The following is a 27,509-nucleotide window of genomic DNA, read 5'->3' on the forward strand; positions in this document are numbered from 1 at the left end:
TTCTCAGTATGCTGTGTATATTTTGGGCTCTGGGGGTGCGCATCTGCAGTTTCTGTTTATTGCTGGTTCTGGGATTCTACCTGCCGAGGTCTCTGCATATTCCTGGTTAGGGGCGCAGGCTCTCCCCCTGACTGTGGAAGTCATTCCCGCTGATTTAAACAAGAGGTTTCCATAGGTTTGACGTCGCGCCCTCGCCCTCGCGTGACCTTCCCAAGATGGCGGCGCAGGGCGGTCCTGACGTCAGCGGAAGTGAGGCTGGGGCCGGATGTTGTGAGTGAGAAGCGGTGGGGCCCGGCTTCGGCAGTTCTCCTATGAGGGAGCGGGAGCTCGGACCGGAGCAGCCCCCGTAGCACGGGTAACCCTCCGAACCGAACCGGGCCGCGGGGAGGAGGCGAAGCGAACGGCCCCGAGCCGGGGGTGGGCAGGGATGCGCTCTGCTCCTGAGTCGGGAGGGATGGGAGAAGGGGGAGGAGAGGCAGCTTGGGAGGGAGGGATGGGTGAAAGGGGATGAAGAGAAGTGGAAGATGCGGGAGCGGGGGGAATAGAGGGGTAAGTGGTAGGTAATGTTGGTATGGGGGGGGGGGGGGGGGTGGTGAATAGGTAGGGGAGGAGAAGATGTGGTTGTGTCGGGCCAGGGAGAAGAGGTGCTGATGGTGGTGTGCGGGGATGTAGTGGGGGAGAGATGTAGGGTGTGGGGGGATGGTGTTGGGGGAGAGATTATGGGGTTGGGGGAGAGATTGGGGGGATGGGGTTGGGGGAGAGATTGGGGGGATGGGGTTGGGGGAGAGATTGGGGGGATGGGGTTGGGGGAGAGATTGGGGGGATAGGGTTGGGGATGTGGGGGGATGGGGTTGGGGGAGAGATGTGGGGGATGGGGTTGGGGGAGAGATGTAGTGGGGGAGAGATGTGGGGGGATGGGGTTGGGGGAGAGATGTAGTGGGGGAGAGATGTGGGGGGGATGGGGTTGGGGGAGAGATGTAGTGGGGAGAGATGTGGGGGGATGGGGTTGGGGGAGAGATGTAGTGGGGAGAGATGTGGGGGGATGGGGTTGGGGGAGAGAGATGTAGTGGGGGAGAGATGTGGGGGATGGGGTTGGGGGAGAGATGTAGTGGGGGGAGAGATGGGGATGGGGTTGGGGGAGAGATGTAGTGGGGGAGAGATGTGGGGGGATGGGGTTGGGGGAGAGATGTAGTGGGGGAGAGATGTGGGGGATGGGGTTGGGGGAGAGATGTGGGGGGATGGGGTTGGGAGAGATATGGGGGATGGGGTTGGGGGAGAGATGTGGGGGGATGGGGTTGGGGGGAGAGATGTAGTGGGGGAGAGATGTGGGGGGATGGGGTTGGGGGAGAGATGTAGTGGGGGAGGGGTGTGGGGGATAGTGTTTGGGGTGTGGGGGGATGGTGTTGGGAGGAGATGTAGTGGGGAGGGATGTGGGGTGTGGGGGATGGTGTTGGGGGAGAGATTGGGGGGATGGGGTTGGGGGAGAGATGAGAGGTGTGGGGGGATGGGGATGGGGGAGAGATGATGTGGGGGGATGGGGTTGGGGGGAGATGTGGGGGGATAGGGTTGGGGATGTGGGGGGATGGGGTTGGGGGAGAGATGTGGGGGTTGAGGATGTGGGGGGATGGGGATGGGGTTGGGGGAGAGATGTGGGGGATGGGGTTGGGGGAGAGGTGGGGGATGGGGTTGGGGGAGAGATGTAGTGGGGGAGAGATGTGGGGGGATGGGGTTGGGGGAGAGATGTAGTGGGGGAGAGATGTGGGGGGATGGGGTTGGGGGAGAGATGTAGTGGGGGAGAGATGTGGGGGGATGGGGTTGGGGGAGAGATGTAGTGGGGGAGAGATGTGGGGGGATGGGGTTGGGGGAGAGATGTAGTGGGGGAGAGATGTGGGGGGATGGGGTTGGGGGAGAGATGTGGGGGGATGGGGTTGGGGGAGAGATGGGGTTGGGGGAGAGATGTGGGGGATGGGGTTGGGGGAGAGATGTAGTGGGGGAGAGATGTGGGGGGATGGGGTTGGGGGAGAGATGTAGTGGGGGAGGGGTGTGGGGGATAGTGTTTGGGGTGTGGGGGGATGGTGTTGGGGTGGGGGGTAAGGGCAATAGGTAGTGGGGGTATCGGAGAGGAGAAGATGTGGTTGTGTCAGGGCAGGGAGAAGGGATGGTGTTGGGGGGGAGGTGTGGTGGGGTGAGTTGAATAGGTAGTGGAGGGGATGTCGGGGCAGGGGAAGAGTAGCAGATGGTGTTGGGGGATGGTGTTGGGGTGAGGGGAATAGGTAGTGGAGGGGGTGTTGGAGGAGAAGAGGTGCTGATGTTGGTGTTGGGGAGAGATGTAGTGGGGAGAGATGTGGGGTGTGGGGGGATAGTGTTTGGGGTGTGGGGGGATAGTGTTGGGGGAGAGGTGTGGGGGGATGGGGTTGGGGGAGAGATGTGGGGGGATGGTGTTGGGGGAGATGTAGTGGGGGAGAGATGTGGGGGGATGGTGTGGGGGAGAAATGGGGGGTGTGGGGGGATGGTGTTGTGTGGAGGGGTGAGGGTAATAGGTAGTGGGGGTGTCGGGGAGGAGAAGATGTGGTTGTGTCAGGGCAGGGAGAAGGGATGGTGTTGGGGGGGAGGTGTGGTGGGGTGAGGTGAATAGGTAGTGGAGGGGATGTCAGGGCAGGGAGAAGAGTAGCTGGTGTGGGGGGGATGGGTTGGGGTGAGGGGAATAGGTAGTGGAGGGGGTGTTGGGGAGGAGAAGAGGTGCTGATGGTGGTGTGGGGGGGATGGGTTGGGGTGAAGGGAATAGGTAGTGGAGGGGGTGTTGGGGAGGAGAAGAGGTGGTGTGGGGGGATGGTGTTGGGGAATAGGTAGTTGAGGGGGTGTGGGGAGGAGAAGAGGTGCTGATGGTGGTGTGGGGGGATGGTGTTGGGGAATAGGTAGTTGAGGGGGTGTCGGGGAGGAGAAGAGGTGCTGATGGTGGTGTGGGGGGATGGTGTTGGGGATGTGGTGGGGTGAGGGGAATAGGTAGTGGAGAGGGTGTTGGGGAGGAGAAGAGGTGCTGATGGTGGTGTGGGGGGATGGTGTTGGGGAATAGGTAGTGGAGGGGGTGTTGGGGAAGAGAAGAGGTGCTGATGGTGGTGTGGGGGGATGGTGTTGGGGAATAGGTAGTGGAGGGGGTGTTGGGGAAGAGAAGAGGTGCTGATGGTGGTGTGGGGGGATGGTGTTGGGGAATAGGTAGTGGAGGGGGTGTTGGGGAGGAGAAGAGGTGCTGATGGTGGTGTGGGGGGATGGTGTTGGGGAATAGGTAGTGGAGGGGGTGTTGGGGAGGAGAAGAGGTGCTGATGGTGGTGTGGGGGGATGGTGTTGGGGAATAGGTAGTGGAGGGGGTGTCGGGGAGGAGAAGATGTGGTTGTGTCGGGGCAGGGAGAAGAGGTGCTGATGGTGTTGGGGGGGGGGGGGGAATGTGGTGGGGTGTCAGGGCAGGAGAAGAGGTGGTGATGGTGTGGGGGATTTGGAGGTTGGGGGTTAGTGGGTGTTCTGGGGTGATTACTGTAATATTCTACCTCCTCCCCGTGGGATAAAGTGAGGGGCTGACACTGACTTAGTGTACCATGCGCTCACAGTGTGTACTGCTCCCTGCTCTCTGTCCAGTCCTTCCCCTCGCTTTCTAATATCTCTCTATTCTCTGCTTTCTTCCTTTCTCCTTTCTTTACCCTCGCCCTTCCTTTTTTACCTCCCTTGCTCTTCTGTATTCTCTCCAGCCTTTTAGTCTCTTCCCCCTCCCCTTCTTATTTTGCTCTGTCTTGCAGTGCCAGGTACGTCTCGGCTCCACATGGCACGGAGCCTGATGCTGATCTTCTTTCCTCCCTGCACTGGATGCTTTCACATTTTCTTCCCCACCATCTGTATTTGGAAAGCTGGCGGCTCTCTTTCTCCTAGGCTCATAGGACCACAGGCCTCAAACATCCCTGTCCATGGCCACTGATGATTAATTAGTTCTGAAAAAATACCATGGCTGGGCGCTTTATTATGAATATTTCTTATGTTCTTATTTACACCATGATGATGTCAGGATAAAGGCCTTGCAGAGGTTCCATCAGTGTGACAGGCACATGCTGGTGTGAGGTTAGGCACCCATTGTAGAATTTCATGCCGGAGTAGTTACGAGTCACTTCAGATACTAATACATTTAGGACATCTTAAAAACCGAGCTATTTAGGCAGGAATTTAAAGAGCAGTCATAAACGAGAGAGATCCATGAGACTAGCAGCAGAAAGGAGGATCTGTGATTTTGTGTTTAGATGTTTTTATGTCTGTCTCTGACTTGAATTTTACTGGGTGTGTTTTGCTGTGAACCACTGTCATCGTTTGGAGCTGATGGTATAGGAATCTTTTAAAATAAATATTTGTGAAAAGATGAGGGCTTTTGTCCAGTAAAGGGAGCAGATCCGGGCATCCTGCATACTCTAATCCATAGACTTATAGAGATGTCAGTAGAGAAGGTGCCTTGTCTGCCCAAATCTTCCTACATCTGGCTTAGATTGTTATGGGGCCTTTTGTCCAAAGAGTATTGCAGTGCACGTTACTGACCTAGAGCTACAGAACTCCTCACACAGCCACCTCTGGTGTGGAGAGCCAGAAAGTGGCTTTCTGGTAATTCTGAAATTGTCCAAAGTATTGACACGGGTGTCATGTGCCTTAGCCAGAGTCACACACAAGGTTAGTGGCAGCGGTGGGATTAGAACCAAGGCCCAGGGATGGTATTTTTCTTGCCTGAGGTGAGACACAGTGAGGTAGAAAATGACCTCTGTAATAAGCACAAGTCTTTCCCACTTTGCTTTCAGTGGAATGGAGCTGGGGTCTTAATTCTTACCTCTTTCTTATAGAAACATAGAAATGATGGCAGAAAAGGACCAACGGTCCATCTAGTCTGCCCAGCATGCTCATGGAAGCTTTTGCTGCGCCATACAAGTCACCCACGTAACTTATCAGTGTCACAGACCATAAGTCAGGGCCCTTATTGCTTGCTGTTTGAGTCCAATTCCCCGTTACCTTCTGCCATAGAAGCAGAGAGAAATGTTAAGAGCTGCATCGAGAGTTTCAGGCTTACTGGTTAAGGCTGGTAACTACTGCATCAGCAAGTTACCCCTGTGTTTATTTGTTTAACCAGACCCCCAGATTCAATATCCTTGTTTCTAGCTGTCTGAATCTAATTCCCCTTTTCCCCTGCTGTTGAAGCAGAGTGCAATAATGGAGTTGCATCTACAGTATGAAGGCTTTTTATTTATTTATTTATTTATTTATTTATTGTTTTTGTTATACCGAGTTTCATGACAGGCATCACATCAACCCGGTTTACAATTAACAAAGTGTGAAAAGCATAACGTAGCGTAGTAAACAATATTCTCAATAAAAACCTTGAACTTTAAATACAGGGAATCAGAAAAAGGATGTGAGAAAGTTACAATAAAACAGGGAAAAATTAACTTGGAACTGGAAGGGGGGAGAGAAAAGAACAGAGCAATATTTACATTTCAGCCAATTAATGTAAAAATTAGCAAGATGAGTAAATAAGACTATGCGAATAAATGTGGCGGTACACCACTGTGAGATGGAACATACGTAACCAGAAGGCTAAGTATGACACAGAATATGAATAAATATGAGACAGAATTTGGATCCAATTGTGCTGTTGCGTGAAGTTTTATTCAGGGCTTGGAAATGCTTTTTTGAAAAGCCAAGTTTTTAGTCTTTTCCTAAATGTTAGAGAGCATGGCTCCTAACATTTTTGGTTTTTGGTTAAGGGTAGCTTTTTGGTTAAGCTTTTTGGTTAAGCTTTTTGGTTAAGGGTAGTTAACTGCAAGTTACCCCCTTGCACTCCTTTCCTTATCTCCATCCTCCAGCCTTTAGGGATCCACAGTGTTTATCCCATGCCCCTTTGAAATCTTTCACAGTTTTAGTCTTCACCCCCTCCTCTGGAAGGACATTCCAGGCATCCACCACCCTCTCTGTTAAGAAATATTTCCTAAAATCTATTCCTGACAAAATCTCACCCTATGGTGTGTTTAAACAATTTTAACTTTTTTGGAAAAATTTTCAAAATTAAATTTAATTAATTTTTAAAATTTAGTTTAATTTTTTAAAATTTAATTGATTTAATTAGTTTAATTTTAATTAATTTACTTTAAAAATTTTTCCAAAAAAGTTAAAATTGTTTAAACAATTTGCATCTGCATCTGGACAATTATCTTTGAGCTAAAAAATTCACTTTATTTCTTATATATATTTGGCATTGCTTATATTTATATTTATTGCTACTTTAAATAGTTATACTTCTTATATATAATATTATATTTCTTTATTTATTACCAGTTAAAATATTATTACTTTAATTAGCACTATGTTAAATTGTCAACCAGTTATACTGTTCCATATGTTATACGGTTCCATGTAAAGCTCCGCTCTCTGTTGAGCAGTTCTTCGTTTTATGTAAACCGGAGTGATTTGTAGCCCCTACAAGAACTTCGGTATATAAAAATTAAAAATAAAATAATAATAAATAAATAAACACACCATAGGGTGAGATTTTGTCAGGAATAGATTTTGGGATTTTTTGTCTTATCCTAGCGGAAATTAATATACATAATTAAAGAAATATTTCCTGACATTAGTTCTGAATCGTCCTCCCTGGAGTTTCATTTCATGACCCCTAGTTCTATTTTATATCCAGTGGAAAAGGTTTGACGTTTGTCCATCATTAAAACCTTTCAGGTATCTGAAAGTCTCTCTTACCTCCTCTGCACCTCCTTTCCTCCAGGGTGTACATATTTAGGTCCTTCAGCCTCTCCTCATAAGTCATTTGATGGAGACCCCCACCATTTTGTCACCCTTCTCTGGACCGCCTCCATCCTGTCTCTGTCCCTTCGGAGATACGGTCTCCAGAACTGAACACAGTACTCCAGGTGAGGCCTCACCAAGGACCTGTACAAGGGGATCATCACTTCCCTTTTCTTACTCGATATTCCTCTCTCTATGCAGCCCAGCATTCTTCTGGCTTTAGCTATTGCCTTGTCACATTGCTTCACCGACTTCACATCGCTAGACACTATCACTCCAGGGTCCCTCTATTACTCCGTGCACATCAGCCCTTCCCTCCTCCCTCCGTCACATACGGCCCTTTTGGATAACTGCACCCCAGATGCAGGACTCTGCACTTCTTGGCACTGAATCCCAGCTGCCATATCTTTGACCACTGTTCAAGCTTCCTTAAATTACGTCTCATTCTCTCTGCTCCTTCCAGTGTGTCCACTCTGAGGCAGATCTTAGCATTATCTGCAAAAAGACAAACCTTATCTTCTATCCCTTCTGCAATGTCGCTCAAAAAGATATTGAATAGGACCGGTCGCTTAACACAGAGTAGGTTCATTTACCATCACACATTGTCTTCTGTCCGTCAACCAATTTGTAATAGAGGCCACCACCTTGGCACTCAATCCCAAGCTTCTCATTTTATTCACAAGCGGGACCGAAGCAAAAGCTTTCCTGAAATCCAGTTAAATCACATTGAGCGCTCTTCCCTGATCCAATTGTTTAGTCACCCAATCAAAAAAACATTGGGATTTGTCCGACAGGACCTTTCCCTAGTAAATCCATGTTGCGTCGGGTCCAGCAATTCTCCTGCCTGTAGATAGTTCACTATCCTTTCTTTCAGCAGAGTCTCCATTAATTTTCCCACCACCGAGGTGAGGCTAACCGGCCTGTAGTTACCAGCCTCCTCTCTGCTCCCACTCTTGTGAAGCGGGACCACCACCGCTCTTCTCCAATCTCTCGGCACCACTCCCGTTTCTAGGGATCTATTGAACAGGTCACACAGCGGAGCCGCCAGGACATCTCTGAGCTCCCTCAGTATCCTGGGATGAGCCTCATCAGGCCCCAGGGCTTTGTCCACTTTCCAGGGATCTATTGAACAGGTCACACAGCGGAGCCGCCAGCACATCTCTGAGCTCCCTCAGTATCCTGGGATGAGCCTCATCAGGCCCCAGGGCTTTGTCCACTTTCAGTTTCCCCAGCTCTTCCCATACATTTTCTACTGTAAATGGAGTTACATCTACTCCACTCCCCTCCAGTTTCTTGTTAACTAGCGATGGTCCTTCTCCAGGGTCCTCTTTAGTGAACACAGAACTGAAGTATTTGTTTAATATTTCTGCCATTTCTTCGTCTCTCTCCACACATTGATCTTTGTCTCCTTTCAGTTTCACTTATACCACTTCAGACCTTTCTTCTTTCTCTGATGTATCTGAAAAATGTTTTGTCACCTCGCTTTACCTCTTTGTCCATCCTTTCTTCCACCTGACTTTTTGCTTTCCTCCCTCAGTTTCACCAGGTATTCTTCCCTCTGTTCCTCATTTTTGGATCCTTTATATTTCTCAAATGCTGTTTTCTTTGCTTTTATTTTATCAGCCACCTCCTTAGAGAACCAGATCGGTTTCTTATTTCTCTTACTCTTGTTTATTTTTTTAACATACTGATTTGTTGCCTTGGTAATTGCTCCTTTTAGTTTGGCCCCACTGTTCCACATCTCTCTTTTTCTCCTAGTCTTCCAGTTCTTCCTCCAGGTACATCCCCATTTCAACAAAGTCCGTATTTTTTTTGAAATTCAAAACCCGAGTATCTCTGCAAATAAAATTAAAAAAAAATAAATCTAAATAAATAAAGTAAATAAATAGTCTGCCTATTATAAAAATAGCTGAAAAGATCATTAGGAGGCAGTGTTCCAGTTTTCTGGAATGAGCTTCCCCTTGACTTGAGAGATTAAGTGGATTTGAAACAGTTTAGGAAAAAATGGTTTTTGACCCAATCCTTTAACATATGACGTGTTGACTGAGTAAAGAGAAGTTTAGACAATGGATATTTTGGTAGCTTATATTATTCATTTTATTTTTATTTTACTTGTTGTTTGATTTTGGTTTTATTTTAATGTATGTGTTGCTAATGGAATTGTTGAATGTATTAATATTGTACATTGCTTTGGGCAATTTTTGTAAGTCAGTAAAGCGATTCATAAATATTAAATAAATAAATACTAAAATGCCAGACCCGGAGGCCCTAATGGATGAGGCAGAAGTGAATATTGCTGGATGAGGTTTGGTGCATCCTGTGTGTGGGCTTTCACAGTGAGTTACTTTCTTGATTGGGATATTTCCATATGAGGCTGTAGTCTGTTCAGGAAGGACACAGCAGGCAAAAAGTGGGGAGGAGTAACATTTTAGAAAAATTATTAAGCAAGGGAAACACAGAGGAGGATGCTGTGGGATATCCTGGAAAATGGAAATGATGCTTCCACTTAAACTGGTGTAATCTGCAGACCTCCAGCACAAGCCGAGAAGTTGGTAGAGATTTCGTTAGGATTACACAAGACTGCAGTGAAGAGGGAGGTGGTGTTGATATGCTGAATCAGAATTGGAGAGATCCAGGGTGCTCTGAAATTGTCAATATCAGAACCCACAAGGGATGGGATAATACAAGACCAGTACAGGGCTTCTTACTAATATGGAAAATATTTCTAATGTTCAGGTAGGTAATCACCTGCGTCCTAGCGATGTAATATGTTTTAATATGTGGAGAAGTAGCCTAGTTTAGTGGTCCTCAATTCAGTACTCAGGACACATCTAGTCAATCATGAGATAGATTTGCATTCAATAGAAACAGTGCATGCAGGTCTACCTCATGCATATCCTATAAAACTGACTGGCAAGGTATGTCCCAAGGTCTGGGTTGGGAAGCACTGGCCTAGTGGTTGGAGCAATGTGCTAAGAAGCCAGGGTTCAAATCTTGCTGACATTCCTTGTGACTTTGAGCAAGTCACTTCATACTCCTTTGCCTCAGGTACAAAGTTGCATTTCTTAGCATCCAGTCAGATGAATCCAGAATAAGTGGGTTGTGCACCTCTGCCAGCAGCTGGAGACGGAGGAAAGCTGACCTCACAGTATATATAACTCCTGCAGTGACATCAGCCTGCCAGTATTCTCTGTCTCCAGCAAATGTTGGACGTGCATCTCCCTACTGGGGATTGCTTCAGATTCTAAAAGGAGAATTTTATAAGGAAAAGTAAAAGCCCCGCTCTCCTGCGGTAATACCAAAAAGTCCTTCCTCCAGTTGAGAATTCCTGAGGTGATTTCCCTGGTCTCTCAGATGAGTGCCTTGGTCCAGTAGCTGTTTCTCAGCTGGCGTGGACTTAGCTGCTTAAGCGGCTGAAAGGCAGCGGGTGCAGGAAGCCGAGTGCGGCAGTGACGGCTCATACCCTCTCCACCTGCAGCCGGAGACCATCTATTTATTTATTTATTTATTTATTTATTTATTAACTTTTATTTACCGACATTCGTGAAACACATCATGCCGGTTTACAAAGAACTCAGGCGGGAAATACAATAAAACAATATAAACAATATAATAATATAATATAACAAGATAAAAAATAACATTGAATAGCAGAAACAGGAGTCAGAAATACAAAATGAACCAAAATGGAGCAATAACAAAAGGGGGAGGAAGGCCGTAGGGAGGGAAGGAGGATAGGGGGGAGTGGGAAAGGGGGGCTGGGGAGCGGGAGGGGAAAGAGCATATCTAGATGAATATATAAACAAAGATAAAATAGAATAGAGGGAGACTATGTACAGTGGGAAAATGTACAGGTACTGTTAACTTAAGTAGTACTAAGGAAGTATTGGACATCCGGCCGTATTGATTGGGCGGCGGTATTCACTAGGATATAACTTAAATAGTGGGAAACTATGGGTGTAGGGGGAGGGAGGAGTACAGGGGAGAGGGTGGAGGCCGGGTGGCCCAGGGATCAAGGGTGGCTAGAGAAGAAGGGGATGGGTTGGGCGAAGGGAGTAAAGGGTGGATGAAAGGGCAGGGGGAAACTGAGAGGAGTGGTGGCAGGAGTACTATCTATGTACTCAGCCAGGTAAGGCTGAGTTCATATAAGTTTAAAAAAACCCCAAATAAAATATATATTTACAGAGACATAAAGGGAGGCTTTTGTAGCATAGGGCTTTCTGCCTGGTGGGTTGAGCAACCTCTGTAGGCTAGGCCCCGCTCTGAGGCTTTTTCGCTGCATGGTAGGCCGCAACGGCATTTTGCATGCTTTTCTTAGGCTCTCCTCTACAGGATTGTTGGTTCGGCTTGGCATCCAGCTTTGCGTCTAGGTTGTGCGTCCAGTTTTTCAATGCTTAGTTGGGCTTTGTATTCCGTGTGTCTAAGTTACGTGGTGCCTTAAGTGGCCGCGCACTTACCTGTGCACACAGGTTAAATTGTGCGCTTAAATTGTTTTTACGGTGCTTGGTTTTGGACGCCTAAAGCATTGGGACTCCTAGGTTTGAGACACCTAAGTTTTGGACGCCTAGTGTTTTTGGATGTACAAAAAGAAAAAAAAATACCCAGCTAGATGCAAACCTACGGCCACTGCTTAAAGTGCACTATCTGTTATAATGGCACCTACGCTCAAGAAGCCTAAGCACCTTTCTCTCTATGCTGCCCGTCATATTTGGGCATCTCAGCTAACTTGTGCCAGCGCTGTTTGGAGGCTCAGGGAGAATTGCCGCCTTCTGATTTTGCTAGGCCTGGTTCTTCCCAGCCGGATATAGGACTGGGTACAGAAGGCTCAGGTGGGGGTGCCTGATTTTGGAACTACTCTAACTGGTTCCCAGCAGGGGATGGTAGCTCAATCCGTACGCCTCAAGTACCTCCTGGATTGGATGCTTCTACCTTTTCGTGGGTAGTTTTTAAAGGGATTGCAATCCTTTCTCCAGGTGCAAGCTTCAGCCCTCTATAATAATCGTACTGTTAAGCATCGGAGTGTGGCAACGGGATTTCACAGTGGAGGCCTGGATGACATGGCTGATAACACTGATCCTGACTCCCTTGAGGATGGTGAAATTCCTCCAGGATTAAAACTGTATAGAACTATGCTATGGTTCTTTCATACAGATGAACTGCCAGCTCTGGTTTCCCATTCCTTGAGAATGCTCGGAATTCCTGGAGTAGATGCTGTGACTGAGCTGAAGAAAGATCCCATTTTGGTTTCCTTGCGAAAGGCCTCTTGTTTTTTTTCCCCCTTGATGGAAACCAGTCAAGAATTAATTGATCTTGAATGGGGTGCCCCAGAGGCTAATTTCAAAGGGGGTCAGGTTTTGAAAGGCCTGTACTTTATTTATTTTCTATTTATTTATTTAATAATTTTTATATACCGACTTTTCATGCAAGCATATCAAATCGGTTTACCGTAGTTAGCAATTAATCATTTAAAATTATTTGCATTTCTAAAGAAGAAAGGAAGTAAATACATTGTTTCATAATATAAATAATTAACATAGTAAACTAAATAGGCTAAATAATCAAAATTTAAACACTTAGAGAGGTAGTATAGTTAGGGTAGAGATAGTATAATAAAAATAAAAATATACATTACCTTGGTATAAAATCAGGAGAGTGAGATAGTTATGCTAACAGCTCTTGGTAGGCTTGTTTAAAAAGCCAGGTTTTAATCCCCCCCCTTTTTTTATTATTTATATTTTATTGAGATTTCAGTGGTATAACAATACTTATGGAACAAAAAACAACAAGCTAAAAAGTGCATGTACAATAAACAAGGACACACTCAGCAGTGCGTCAGAGTATACAACAAACAGAAGGATGAGAGCATATCATTACATGTTCCCTCTTTGCTACTTACTAAACCCAACCCTAATATCTTACCCTCCCCTCCGCTATATGAAGAAACTCTTAAGTCTATGGTCAGTGGCATTGGCAATGTGGCACATTATAATAACAATGCGTAACTAATTTCTGGATGCATAGGGCGTGGGAGCAACGAGTAAATGGTAGTGTATGCAGTCATGCTGAGAATGAGGAGTCCCGAGGAGGTAGAAATAGATTGCCACTTACAAAGGATTCCTGTAGGTCCCAAGAATATATAGACAAGTACCCCCAATCCATAAAAGAGCCAACCATTGTGCAAGAAGCTTCCAGATTGTCAACTGCTGGGGCTTTTGAGTTTTTAATCCCCTTTTAAAATAATTTGATGTCAGCTTCTAGTCGTAATTCCTGTGGAATAGAGTTCCATAGAAGGGGTCCAGCAATAGAGAGAGTTCTTTCTCTTACTTTATTTAGGTGGGCAATTTTGAGGGAAGGAATTGGCAGCATCCCTGTTCGGTTGATCTGGTGATTCTTGAGGGGGTGTGGAAGTGACGTGAAGAGGTTAGCCATTCAATTTTTTCATTGTACAGGGTTTTGTGAATTAGTGATAAGATTTTATGCTGGACCCTGAATTTGACCGGCAGCCAGTGAAGTTCTTTTAATATTGGGGTGATATGTTCGGATCTTCTAGCACCTGTCAAGAGTCTAGCTGCAGAATTCTGCAGAAGTTGCAATGGTCTTGTAATATTTGCGGGAAGACCTAAGAATAGTGAGTTACAGTAGTCTAATCTTGATAAGACAAGTGTCTGTATGACAGTTCTAAAGTCTTTTGGGAATAGGAGGGGTTTTAATCTTTTGAGTTTGTTTAATTTGAAGTAACCATCACTTATGATTTTTTTTAACGCAGGATTTCATGGAGAATTCGCAATCTATAAGAATCCCTAGATCTCGTACTTCTAGGGAGATGGGGTAGTTTTTGGCCACTTCTTGAATTTCAAACTCTTTTGTCTTGCTTAATTTAGGTGAGATGTATAGGATTTCAGTTTTTTTAGTATTTAGGGAAAGATTCATTTGGGTTAATACCTTTTCAATGGCGGATTTGTATATGTCCCAGAGCTTAAGTGTTTGGTCAATGGACTTTTGGATCGGTATTCAAATTTGAACATCACCGGCATAGATAAAATGTGTTAGACTGAGGCCTGATAGAATTCTGCATAAAGGGAGTAGAGGATCTCAAACCCTTAATTTAACGGTGGTTAAAGAGATTGGTAAGTATAGCTTTCTGAAATTTTTGGGCTTATAAAAGTTTGGTGAAAGGTGAAATTAAGGGATATATTATTTAGAGTTTGTGTGTGTCTGAGGTAATAAGCCAGAGATAGTTAATTCTAGTGTCTGTATTCCCACCCACTCAACCCTTGATTTTTAGGCACGAGACACTTTCTCATTAAAAATCAATCAAGGTCTTATCTAAATCATACTATTGTACCAGCCCTTATTGAAAGTTTAATCATCCCCTTGTAGGACACTAGCTGATTAATTAGTAAATTCACCTGTAAATTTAAAGTACTCTCATTCCAACTCCCTTAGTATCCTAAACATAACTAGTAACTCAATAAAACTAAGATGAAAGCAGCAGTCCAGCAGCAAGAGGGGAGCTTTCCAGTCTTTTGCATTGAGTGTCACATGTATGATTTTTTACCCGCCAGTGAGAGATTGTATGTGTGCACTCGGTGCAAAGAGCTCCTGGATCTCAGGGAACAAGTCCGATCTCTGGAGGCTAGAGTAGCAGACTTGGAGGAGCTGAGGGAGACAGAGAGGTATATAGATGAGACTAGGGACATAGTAGGAGAACATCACCCTTGTGTAGCAGGAAGTGATCTTGTAGCAAGGATCTCCTCTCCAGGTGATTTATTGTCCTCTCGCACTGAGGGCAATTCTCCCAGGGCTACTGCCCAGGAGAGAAGGGTTAGGCCAGCCATCATAGTTGGTGATTTAATTATTAGAAATGTAGATAGCAGGGTGGCTGGTGGATGTGAGGACCGCCTGGTAACTTGCCTGCCTGGTGCAAAGGTGGCAGACCTCACGTGTCACCTAGATAGGATTATAGACAGTGCTGGGGAGGAGCCAGCTGTCGTGGTACATGTGGGCACCAACGACATAGGAAAATGTGGGAGAGAGGTTCTGGAAGCCAAATTTAGGATTTTAGGTAGGAAGCTGAAATCCAGAACCTCCAGGGTGGCATTCTCTGAAATGCTTCCTGTTCCACATGCAGGTCCCCAGAGGCAGGCAGAGCTCCAGAGTTTCAATGCATGGATGAGACAATGGTGCAGGGAAGAGGGATTCAGCTTTGTAAGGAACTGGGGAAATCTTTGGGGAAAGGGGAGACTTTTCCGAAAGGATGGGCTCCACCTTAACCAGAGTGGAACCAAGCTGCTGGCACTAACTTTCAAAAAGGAGATAGAGCAGCTTTTAAACTAGAACAAGGGGCAAAGCCGACAGTCACTCAGAAGTGCATGGTTCGGAGAAATGTATCCTTGAAGGATACAAATGAAACAGGAGACTTAGGGAATCCCAACAGAGAGGTTCCATTAAAAGCAAACATAGTCTATATGCCTATATGTAAAAAATCACCGAAGCTAATGATTTCTGAATTATCCCAAACAACTGAAAAGCAGGTTGTTAAAACAAAAAACACACTTTGAAATGTCTGTATGCCAATGCCAGAAGTCTAAGAAGTAAGATGGGAGAGTTAGAGTGTATAGCAGCAAATGATGAGAGTGACATAATTGGCATCACAGAGACTTTTATTTATTTATTTTTATTTTATTTAACGTTTTTATATACCAAGGTTCTGGTAACAATGTTACTAATAACTTCGGTTTACATATAACATTGAAAAGACTTAACATGTTTGTCTTACAGAGAACAAAGAAAAACGAGGAACTGGGATAAAATAAATTAACTTAGATTAAATAACCTAGAACATTAAGAAATACATCATTATAAAATGAAATTTAACATATTAGCGATTGGGATCAATCATGTAACAAGTGGTCGATCGTAAGAGTTTCTATGATTAGACTTGGTGGAAGGAGGATAACCAATGGGATAGTGCTATATCAGGGTACAAATTATATCGCAATGAGAGGGAGGATCAACTTGGGGGTGTGGCACTTTATGTCTGGGAAGTTATAGAGTCTAACAGGATAAAGATCATACAAGAGTCTAAATGCTCAGTAGAATCTATATGGGTAGAAATCCCATGTGTGTTGGGTAAGAGTATAGTGATAGGAGTATACTACTGTCCACCTGGACAAAATGGTCAGACAGATGATGAAATGCTAAGAGAAATCAGGGAAGCAAACCAATTTGGCAGTGCAATAATAATGGGAGATTTCAATTACCCACATAAACATGGTGCAGGACAAAACATCTAGTTCCATTGAAACTTCAAATATTTTTTATTGTAACGTCAATCATTCAAAGTTCATTTAGTTGAGGCAACTCCATTCCAGGTAATCAAGCGAAACAACAATTAAAGTCCCCCGACACGGTCCGTGTTTCGGGTAAGCTGCATCAGGAGGGACCACAGCGAAAGTTTAATCTATAATAAAATAACATACATCACGCACTTGTATGTTATTTTATTATAGATTAAACTTTCGCTGTGGTCCCTCCTGATGCAGCTTACCCGAAACACGGACCGTGTCGGGGGACTTTAATTGTTGTTTCGCTTGATTACCTGGAATGGAGTTGCCTCAACTAAATGAACTTTGAATGATTGACGTTACAATAAAAAATATTTGAAGTTTCAATGGAACTAGATGTTTTGTCCTGCACCATGTTTATGTGAGTACTTGCTTATGTGCAAGGTTGGCTTCTGTTGATTTTGGAGATTTCAATTACCCCAATATTGACTGGGTAAATGTAACATCAGGACTTGCTAGAGACATAAAGTTCCTGGATGTAATAAATGATTGCTTTATGGAGCAATTGGTTCAGGAACCAACAAGAGAGGGAGCTATTTTAGATTTAATTCTTAGTGGAATGCAGGATTTGGTGAGAGAGGTAACAGTGGTGAGGCCACTTGGCAACAGTGATCATAACATGATCAGATTTAAACTAATAACTGGAAGGGGGACAATAAATAAATCTGCAGCTCTAACACCAAACTTTCAAAAAGGAAACTTTGATAAAATGAGGAAAATAGTCAGAAAAAAACTGAAAGGTGCAGCTGCAAAGGTTAAAAGTGTTCAACAGGCTTGGACATTGTTTAAAAATACAATCCTAGAGGCGCAGTCCATATGTATTCCACACATTAAGAAAGGTGGGAGGAAGGCAAAACGATTACAGTCATGGTTAAAAGGTGAGGTGAAAGAAGCTATTTTAGCCAAAATAAAATCCTTCAAAAATTGGAAGAAGGATCCATCTGAAGAAAATAGGATAAAACATAAGCATTGTCAAGTTAAGTGTAAAACATTGATAAGACAGGTGAAGAGAGAATTTGAAATGAAGTTGGCAATAGAGGCAAAAACTCATAATAAAAACTTTTTAAAATATATCCAAAGCAAGAAATCTGTGAGGGAGTCAGTTGGACCATTAGATGATCGAAGGGTTAAAGGGGCTCTTAGGGAAGATAAGGCCATTGCAGAAAGACAAAATGAATTCTTTGCTTCATTGTTTACTAATGAGGATGTTAGGGAGATACCAGTTCCGGAGATGGTTTTCAGGGGTGATGAGTCAGACAAACTGAACAAAATCACTGTGAACCTGGAAGATGTAGTAGGTCAGATTGACAAACTGAAGAGTAGCAAATCACCTGGACCGGATGGGTATGCATCCTAGGGTACTGAAGGAACTAAAAAATGAAATTTCTGATCTGTTAGTTAAAATTTTTAACCTGTCATTAAAATCATCTATTGTACCTGAAGACTGGAGAGTTGCCAATGTAACCCTAATATTTAAAAAGGGCTCCAGGGGCGATTCTGGAAACTATAGACCAGTGAGCCTGACTTCAGTGCCAGGAAAAATAGTGGAAACTACTCTAAAGATAAAAATCATACAGCATATAGAAAGACATGGTTTAATGGGACACAGTCAACATGGATTTACCCAAGGGAAGTCTTGCCTAACAAATCTGCTTCACTTTTTTGAAGGAGTTAATAAACATGTGGATAAAGGTGAACCAGTAGATGTAGTATATTTGGATTTTTAGAAGGTGTTTGACAAAGTCCCTCATGAGAGGCTTCTAAGAAAACTAAAAAGTTATGGGATAGGTGGCGATGTCCTTTCGTGGATTACAAACTGGTTAAAAGACAGGAAACAGAGAGTAGGATTAAATGGACAAATCTCAGTGGAAGGGATTGGGCAGTTGAGTGCCTCAGGGATCTGTACTTGGACCGGTGCTTTTCAATATATTTATAAATGATCTGGAAAGAAATACGACAAGCGAGGTAATCAAATTTGCAGATGATACAAAATTGTTCAGAGTAGTTAAATCACAAGCAGACTGTGATACATTATAGGAGGACCTTGTGAGACTGTTAAATTGGGCATCCAAATGGCAGATGAAATTTAATGTGGATAAGTGCAAGGTGATGCATATAGGGAAAAATAACCCATGCTATAGTTACACGGTTAGGTTCTATATTAGGTGCCACCACCCAAGAAAGAGATCTAGGCATCATAGTGGATAATACTTTAAAATCGTCGGTTCAGTGTCCTGCGACAGTCAAAAAAGCAAACAGCATGTTGGAAATTATTAGGAAGGGAATAGTGAATTACTGGGGTCCGTGGGATCTATTTTATTCTTTTTAAGAAGTGGGCGCATAGCTGCTTTTTTTAAACTAGGGGGAATAACACCTTCAGTTAAAGATACATTGATAAGTTGAATAAAAGTAGAGATTAATGAGTTTCTAGTGATCTTGAATGAAGTTGTGGAGTGAAGGCTTGCAGGGCACAAAGTATCATTGGAGTTGGCTATAAGATCACCAACTTCAGTAGAAGATACATCCCAGACAGATGACGTTTGAGGTGAGGCATTGGATTGCCAGTTTGGAACAGCTGAAAAGGATAGACAGTTTTTTGATTTTTAGATTAAAATGAATGAGGAAAGATTCTGCTGAAGGTGAATTGGGCAAGACAGAGTTCAAAGAAGCAGAACTAGTTAATCTTGGCAATTGCAAAAAGGACTTTGGGATTATAACCAACTTTTTGGATTTGCTGTGAGTGAAAATCTTTTTTGGCATCAGTAATAAGAGTTTAATAATTTTTTAAAAGAGATTGAAAAGCATTAGCATGTTCTGCAGTGGGAGATTTTCGCCCAATGTGTTCTGACTTTCTTAAAGTTTGTCGGGCAGTTTTAATGGAGGAATTTCTTAGTTTTAGAAATTTTTAACGGGGCTGTATCATTAAGAACGGATTCTAAGATGGAGTCCCATTGTGAGGATGGTGTCAGTGATGTTATTGTAAGAGATATTAGTAAGCATTGGAGTAATGGTTGAAGAAAATAGATTGTCATCAATGATGCCAGGAAGTGTTAGCTTGGAGTGAGGTGAGATGTTTGAGTATTCAAACATGAAACTTGCATGTATCGTGGCTACTTCCTGCTGGTCAGATGAGTGTCTCTCCATCAGGTCTTCCTTTTTCTTGGATAATCTTTGGGATAATTAGGAGTGGTGTTCACTATACCCTCCCATGTGGAGAGCAATTTCAAGCCAGCCTGAAACTTAGCTTCCTGCAGCACACATCTCCCACCTTCTGCTGAGGGCTGGGAGTGGGCGGGATGCCAGGCCCTCTTCCATTGCTCTCCTGTTTTCTTTTTTCTTTTATTTAGATTTCTTATTTGTATTTTTCGTGACTTTTCCTTTATTCATTTTTCCTCTTTCTACATTTGATTTCTAAGTTTCCTTCTTTTATTCATAGCTTTTATACTGGCTTGTTCCTGTTGTTTCTCTTTGTCTTACCTATACTCTTCCATTCTCCTCTAGCCTCTCATCTTCTGTCTCCCACACCTCTTGCTCCTCTCCTTCTCACACTTTCACCCTTTTCCATCTCATATATTGCTCTTCTTTTCTTCCTATCACACATTCCTCACCTCTTTTCTCCTTCACCGCTCCTTCCTCATATCTCTCCTACACACCATTCACTTTCCCTCCTGTCCCACTTCTTCCCACATATCTATCCCCACCCTTCTTCTACTTGTAATCTTTCTTCTGCCTCCTACCTCCCTGTCCCCCAACTTGCCTTCTTCACTTCATATCCTCTCCTCTTCCACCTTCTCCCTTCCAAACCTGCACATCCTTCACCATTTTTCCTCCTTCCCATTGCTCTTCTCCCCCCACCTCTCATCTTTATTCATCCTCCTCCGTTTCCCCCTCCAGTTTGCCATCACTCTGCTCCCTCTCTCATCTTCTGCTAATGGTGTGGCTAGGCATGCGCCAGTCTCCTTTGGCAGTCTGTTGGTTGTCAGCAGTCCTACTTTTCACTAACATTTTCTTTCTGTCTTCAGGATTGTTGGGGGCCATGTCAGGATCGCTTACCAAGGACCTGCTAAATGATAACAGCTGTCTACAGTCTCACCTGACCTTAGATCTTCACTCTTCCCACAACCAGATAACCAAAAGCACATCGCCCAAGAGCCGCAAGATCTATGCTTCCACCAACCTGCAGAACGCCATGGGCCTGGGGGCTCCCTCCTCAGGTGCAGGGTCTGACTGCGCCAACACTAAGTGGATGAAGGAAGGGCAGAACCAACTGCGCAAAGCCGCCGAGCACGTGATGCAAGACCAGAACCGGAATGTGATGTGTGAGCTTCCCAAAAAAGAACTATCCAATGAAAACCCTTTTGGGGACAAAGAGGAGAGCCAATCATCTTCCAGCGCCAAAGGCTTCCTTGGCTATTACTCGGAGCTCGAGGTTTCTGCACGGAACTCCATGAATAGCAACAGCGGCAGCGAGACGCTGCTCATCGAGCTGCAGGAGGAGAAGAGAGAGGAGGAAGACGACTGCAGACCTGTACAAAGTGAGCAGTCAGATCCCATCACCATGGAGCTCAGCTCGGAGACCCTGAAACCCAAACTTGAGGCAGATGTGCAGCCTGAGGGACCAAAGGATCATGGGAAGAGTGCCAGCCTACTGTTTGGCATGAGGAACACGGCGACCAGCGATGAGGACTCCAGCTGGGCCACACTGTCTCAAGGGAGTCCTTCGTGCAGTTCTCCTGATGACGCAGGTAGGACCCGGATTGGGGAGCTGTATGCGGTTTAGAAGATTTTCCTCTAGTTTATTAGTGCTCTCTGGCCTTTCATTTCCAAACTTTGGCTGTGTCTGACCAGAATCTCATGACTCGGTCTGGCTGAGTTTTATGCTGGGCTGGGAAGGGCAGGAGTGGAGGAGGTACTTTCAGTTCATTGGGTTTTGGTGGTTCCTGAGGACATGAGGATGATATTGGCATTGCTTCTGTGCTAGTGAGTGGGTTGCATGCTTGTGGTTAGTGGTGGAAGGAGAGTGGTGCTGATGGAGCGAGGGGCATGATGCACATGCTGACAGGGAAGGGGTAAACCTGAGCTCTCTTAAAAGCACTGAGCTGCTTGGTGCCAGAATGCATCAGCAGGGTGGGGAGGGACTGGGACCAGCTGTCTGAGTGGAGATTAGGCTGCCTGGCTGGCAAATTGGGGGTAAGATGGTTGGGGCAGTGCTGCCATTCCTGTCTTGATTTAGTGTATTTATATTGGTTTTGTTGCTTAATTTTTGAAATAGTGTTTGCATTTCTCTGGATAGTTGTTACCCACTTTGATGTTAAGATGGAATTGCACGCGATCTGCTGGGTGGAGGGAGAGAGACTGAACGCACTAGGGATGCTGAGACGGTGCAGTGGGATGGGGGAATGGGATGAGGATGTTTGTGGATTTTAGTCAGGCAATTGGGGGGAGCTCTGAACTGCAGGCAGCGCTGATTCTTGCAGCTGCTGGCGTATCTGGCAACAACTTCAGACGTTGTCTGCTTGTCAGAGCTCCTTTCAGGCTCTGTGGATTGCCAGTCGAAATCACCAGAGCCAGAAGCCCTGATTATGGTGCACTATTACCGTACTCCTGGGGGAATTCTGTACAAAAAACTTAAAAATGCTGCTTTGTGGAGCATTAAGTTCATTAATCAATAGATCTGGAAAAATCCTAGGAGTCAGGTCACCTGGGTGCCTGAAATTCAGAACATTAAAAAACTAATCTAAAATTCAGACAAAACAAAATTGTGAAAAAACTGAACAAAACGACATGGAAAATAGCAACAAGTACAAAAAAAGTGGCACCGATATTTTTTCTAAATACATTTCCAGCTCTCTTATTCCGACAGCAAGTATATTGTGGTGTGTGCATGGTTTGTAATGTACCGGTGCAGAGTTATGAGGACATATCCAGTGTGCTGCAGAAGTATCCATCTCCCATCCCCAGTTCACATGAAGAACACAAATCTCCTCACGAATCAAAGAGAAATAAGAATTGAAAGGGGTTTATTAAGAGTAGCACCTGGCTCATGTGTATGGCAGAGTGTCACGTGTCCCGCTGTGGTGGTGCAGGTCTCACAATGAGCATGGCTGCTATTGGAGGTCAGGAAACCCAGGGTCTGGCCTGAAGATTTGTGAGCAAAGCAGCAATTCTCAGCCTCCAGCCACATGCGGTCAGTATTCTTCTGCTCAAACAACTGAAGTCGTAAAACATTTTTCCGAAATTGGTTAATGCCAACTTTTTATCCTCCACCAAATCCTAAACCTGGGCGAAACAATGTGACAAGGCGATAGCTAAAGCCAGAAGAATGCTGGGCTGCATAGAGAGAGGAATATCGAGTAAGAAAAGGGAAGTGATTATCCCCTTGTTACAGGTCCTTGGTGAGGCCTCACCTGGAGTACTGTGTTCAGTTCTGGAGACTGTATCTCCAAAGAGACAGAGACAAGATGGAAGCGGTACAGAGAAGGGCGACCAAAAGGTGGAGGGTCTTCATCGAATGACATACGAGGAGAGATTGAAGAATCTAAATATGTACACCCTGGAGGAAAGGAGGAGCAGGGGTGATATGATACAGACTTTCAGATACTTGAAAGGTTTTTTTTTTTTTAATTTTATTTTTATTAGTTTAAACAAAATTTACAAAGGATTATCACTTTGTACAGAAACAAGGAAACATAACTTTCTCCATTTTTGCAACTTTACAGTTACATTAAGAAGAATAACATTTTCAAATATCTTGACCTCAAATATATGACAGAGGGTGTACAGCCAGAAATAAAAGGAGATATCCTTAGGAAATTCTTACTTCAGAAAAAAGCTTAACGGTCAATAACAACTATTCTTCCTTTTCTATAACTCCACATTTGAAGCATCCTGAACTGGGGGATTACAAGGCAATCTTTTCCTATTCTCTAATAATTCTTTCATTTGTTCAGGTACAAAGAAAACATAAGTAACATTGTCTAGCTTTAATATACATCGACAAGGATACCTGAGTACAAAGCTTGCCCCCAACATGCGGGCGTCCTGTCTCATTGACAGGAACCCTCGCCTTCTCTCCTGGGTAGCCTGTGCCAAATCAGGGAAGACCTGCACCGGTTTACCCATGAATTCTGCTCTCATATTAGCTTGGAGAAGAGACGACTGAGGCGGGATATGATAGAGGTGTTTAAAATCATGAGAGGTCTAGAACAGGTAGATGTGAATCGGTTATTTACTCTTTCGGATAGTAGAAAGACTAGGGGGCACTCCATGAAGTTAGCATGGGGCACATTTAAAACTAATCGGAGAAGGTTCTTTTTTACTCAACGCACAAACTCTGGAATTTGTTGCCAGAGGATGTGGTTAGTGCAGTTAGTATAGCTGTGTTTAAAAAAGGATTGGATAAGTTCTTGGAGGAGAAGTCCATTACCTGCTATTAAGTTCACTTAGAGAATAGCCACTGCCATTAGCAATGGTAACATGGAATAGACTTAGTTTTTGGGTACTTGCCAGTTCTTATGGCCTGGATTGGCCACTGTTGGAAACAGGATGCTGGGCTTGATGGACCCTCGGTCTGACCCAGTATGGCATTTTCTTATGTTCTTAAAGTAATTCCTCATTACCAGACTGAGGTCTTGAGAATAAATAAAAGAAACTAAGAGAGTAGATCTCTCTATTACTTCTGGCATAGAAGTCTCCAGAAAAGTTGTTAAGTTAGCAAGATCAAGCTCTGGAGCAGCTTCTTCTCCTCTAGGCCTTACATGAGGCATGAAATACACCTTGTTCAAAGCTGGAATATTTTCAGGTGCTATCTTCAAAATTTCCACCATATATTTCTTCAAAGTTACTCTCGGTTGTTCGCCCATAACCTTAGGGAAATTTATAAACCTAAGGTTTAAATTCCTTGATTTATTTTCAAGCTGTTCCAATTTCCTATTAATGGCAATACGATCTTTCAACATAGCTGCTTGCAATTCCTGAGACTTCTTTACTTGCTCTTCCAGCCTGATAATCTTTTGTTGATGTTCTAAATATTTTGCATTATATTCCTGGGTAAAACCTCCAATTTTCTGGGTCACATTTGATTGTTGTTGAGCTACTTTATATAATGCCATCCCCATTTTGGTTATCAGCTCCCAGAGAGCGTCCATGGATACAACCTCAGGTTTAGGGAATAAAGCATTTCCTGCTTCAGCTCGAATTTAAAGAAATCTTCACCATTAAAGGCACTCATTGTGGAAACAGAGTCCAAATTCAAGCTTGCCGCCTGCAGCCCTGCCGTCCCTTCTCCTGTCTCCTCCAGGCCTGCATTTTCTCTCCCACTCCCCGCGGTGGTTCCTGCTGCTGTACCCAATTCTCCGATAGGGATCGATAAAGCACTCACCGGGCTCGAGGAGTCTCTGGGGACCGGCACTGGAGGCGTCCTGGGGTCTGGAGGACTCAGTGTGGTTTCTCCTGGGTCTGCCACGGCTCCTCACGTGGCAACCTCCGCGGAGCATGGCGCCTCCAATTTTGAATAGTTTGCAGTCAGCTCCGCTATCGTGCGCTGTCCGGGCGGCAGGGGTAACGCTGCAGGATACACGCGAACCCGACCTTTCCTTTTCGGGGGAATTTTCGGATGTTTTCCGACGAAGAAACAATCTAGTGTAAGAAATCCGGAGAGCGTCTGATCGGAGCTGCTACGCCGCCGCCATCTTGGCCCTGAAAGGTTTTAATGATCTATGGTCAACAACAAACCTTTTCTATTGGAAAAAAATCAGCAGAACCAGGGGTCACGATTTAAAACTCCAGGGAGGAAGACTCAGAACCAATGTCAGGAAGTATTTCTTTACGGAGAGGGTGGTGGATGCCTGGAACGCCCTTCCGGAGGAAGTGGTGAAGACCAAAACTGTGAAGGATTTCAAAGAAGCGTGGGATAAACACTGTGGATCCATAAAGTCTAGTGGATGTGAATGAAGAGTGAGTGGTTCGCAGGAATGAAGGCTACAGTTAATGCGACTCCAACATTGCTCTAAGCTTCAACGGCAAGAGGAAATGTGGAAAAAAGGATTTGCATTCACAAAAAAGCGGGGAGTAGCTTGCTTTATGGCAGTTACTACCCCAAACCAAATAAGCCTGATACTTCACTTTCAATGCATATCCAGCATAGCTCTCTGCTTCAATGGCAGGGGGGAATGAAGAAAAGTGGATCTATATACCGACAACCAACAAGGACTGAATTACATAGTCTGGGAAAACAAATAAGCATGGGTGTAGCTTGCTTATTGCGGTGGTGAATACCCCTAACTAATTAAACTAATTATCTTAGATGCAGTTCCAACACTGCTCTCTACATTAATGGCGGGGATGGAAGGGAAATAGAAACAAAAGGTTACTAAGGGCCAAGAGTAACAGTTAAGTATGAGAAAAAAAAGTGCAAAGCTTGCTGGGCAGACTGGATGGGCTGTTTGGTCTTCTTCTGCCGTCATTTCTATGTTTCTATGGGCTTCCTCTGCTTTGCAGGCGCTTCTCTTCCCTTTTCATGTTCTCCTAGAGGACACGGACGTTCTTTGCCAGTGTCTAGGCAGTAGGGGTTTCTTTCGCATTTAGGACAGGTAGGGAAGCAGAAATTTTTCTGTGTTGTGGAGAGATGGGGGGTCTTGAGAGCTGCAGAAAGAGGAGAGCGCGAAAGTAATTTGAATAGTCCTTACGGCTGTTGAACTTTCTTAGTGTATTGGAACTCCACAAGTTCTCAAAGGTCCACTTGAAAGAAAGTAATGGTTTTGCTGATTTTCATATTGAGCGTTGAATTTTTCTCCGACACGTTTGGGTCTTGAGAGCTGACCATGGACACTGCTTTATAGGTATTGTAATGCAACGAGCCATGATCTCCTCTATATTTTCCTTGTGGCAAATTCTTCAAGAAGCCCGTTGCATTTGTATTTACCTTTTTTTCCTTGCTACATCTCTGCTTCTATCCTGATTCCCATTTAATGTAATTTCCAATCTTAGTTCTGCTGTAAACCGATATGATGTAGCTACTAATATCGGTATAAAAAAAGGCTTAAATAAATAAAGACAAACTTTATAAGTCACGTAATATGAGGTTCTTATTAATAAGTTAACGTTCCAGCCAGCTGAGCAGAAGCTGGACCTCTGCGTGGCGGGGTACAGCTGCGTCACTGAGCTGACCCTTTTATTATAGCGAGATCTTCCCAAAGACACATCTTAATTTAGGTATCATAGAAAAGTGTAGATAAAAATCACCAAATAAATCATGAAGCAGAAAAAGACCATACGGCCTATCCAGTCTGCCCATCAACACAACTGCTCAGCTGTATTTTATTTCCGCTTTTCAGCTCTTCAAAGCAGATTGCATTCTGGTGCTATAGGTATTTCCCTATCCCCAGAGGAGACTCAAGCTAAGGGCCTGATTTCCTAAGGCTTTTCTATGGGAAAAATGCTTAGTAAATGTACCTGAGGGAACAGAAGGTCACAAGGAGCGGTAGTGGGTTTTGACCTCTGGCTTAACCACTAGGCTATTCCTCCACTTCCTGCAGAGATCCTCAGATCTGTCCGTGTCGCCTCCACTTCCATTGGGAGGCTGTTCCATTCCTCAGATTATTCCTGATTCATCTTTTCATTGATACTTGAAGAGGTATTTATTTAAATGTCTCTATCTTATCTTCCCTAGCCTGCCTTTCTGCTAGGCTATACATGTTTAGATCTTTAAGTCTGTCCCCATATTTATTTTTATTTATTTAAAGCTTTTTTTACACCGGTATTAGTAGGAACATCATACCGGTTTACATCATAACTGCAGGTTGAAATTACATTAAACAGGTACAGGGAATGGGGCTAAAAGGAACAAGAGCGATAGCTAGAAACTAGCAAGCAGGTGCAAAATCCGAGTGCAATAAATATGTAAACAATACAAACAATGTAACAAGTGGCAAAACCTGGTAAGCAAAGAGCACTAACTTTATACATCGGCTCGGTCGGGTATTGTAGCCGCAAGGAATAGGGGTGCGGAGGATCTAATCAGGGTAGGCCTGTTTGAAGAGCCATATGCTTTAGAACAGTGGTTCTCAACCTTTCTAATGCCGTGACCCCGCAATACAGTTCCTCATGTTGCGGTGACCCCTCGCCCCGCCCTCGCCCCGTGAGGGTGGGGTGAGGGCGGGGCTTTGGTCATATGGGGGCGGGGTTATGGATGGGGTTGGATTTTAGTGCACACTTATCATTTAATTATGACATTTATAATGTGAATGTAACTCAACTCACCATAGGTTCTCACATGCATGGCACACTGACCCATGATCGTCACGGGGCTAGATGTAAAAGTACAGTTTGTATCCACAGGAACCCCCC

At 44.5% G+C, this 27,509-nt stretch overlaps 1 protein-coding gene across 1 annotated transcript in view; it reads left to right on the plus strand.

Moving 5' to 3' along the window:
• The first annotated feature begins 238 nt into the window (after positions 1-238).
• The window catches only part of APBB1 (amyloid beta precursor protein binding family B member 1), a 218,342-nt gene continuing 191,071 nt past the window's right edge, over positions 239-27,509 (plus strand). Inside the window, exons 1-2 of the mRNA XM_029601910.1 lie at positions 239-355; positions 20,186-20,908. Coding sequence (XP_029457770.1) covers positions 20,200-20,908 — 709 coding nt within the window. The 5' untranslated portion in view covers positions 239-355; positions 20,186-20,199. The remainder of the gene's footprint in view (positions 356-20,185; positions 20,909-27,509) is intronic.

This window comes from Rhinatrema bivittatum, chromosome 5 (genome assembly GCF_901001135.1).
Source record: "Rhinatrema bivittatum chromosome 5, aRhiBiv1.1, whole genome shotgun sequence".
NCBI lineage: Eukaryota > Metazoa > Chordata > Amphibia > Gymnophiona > Rhinatrematidae > Rhinatrema > Rhinatrema bivittatum.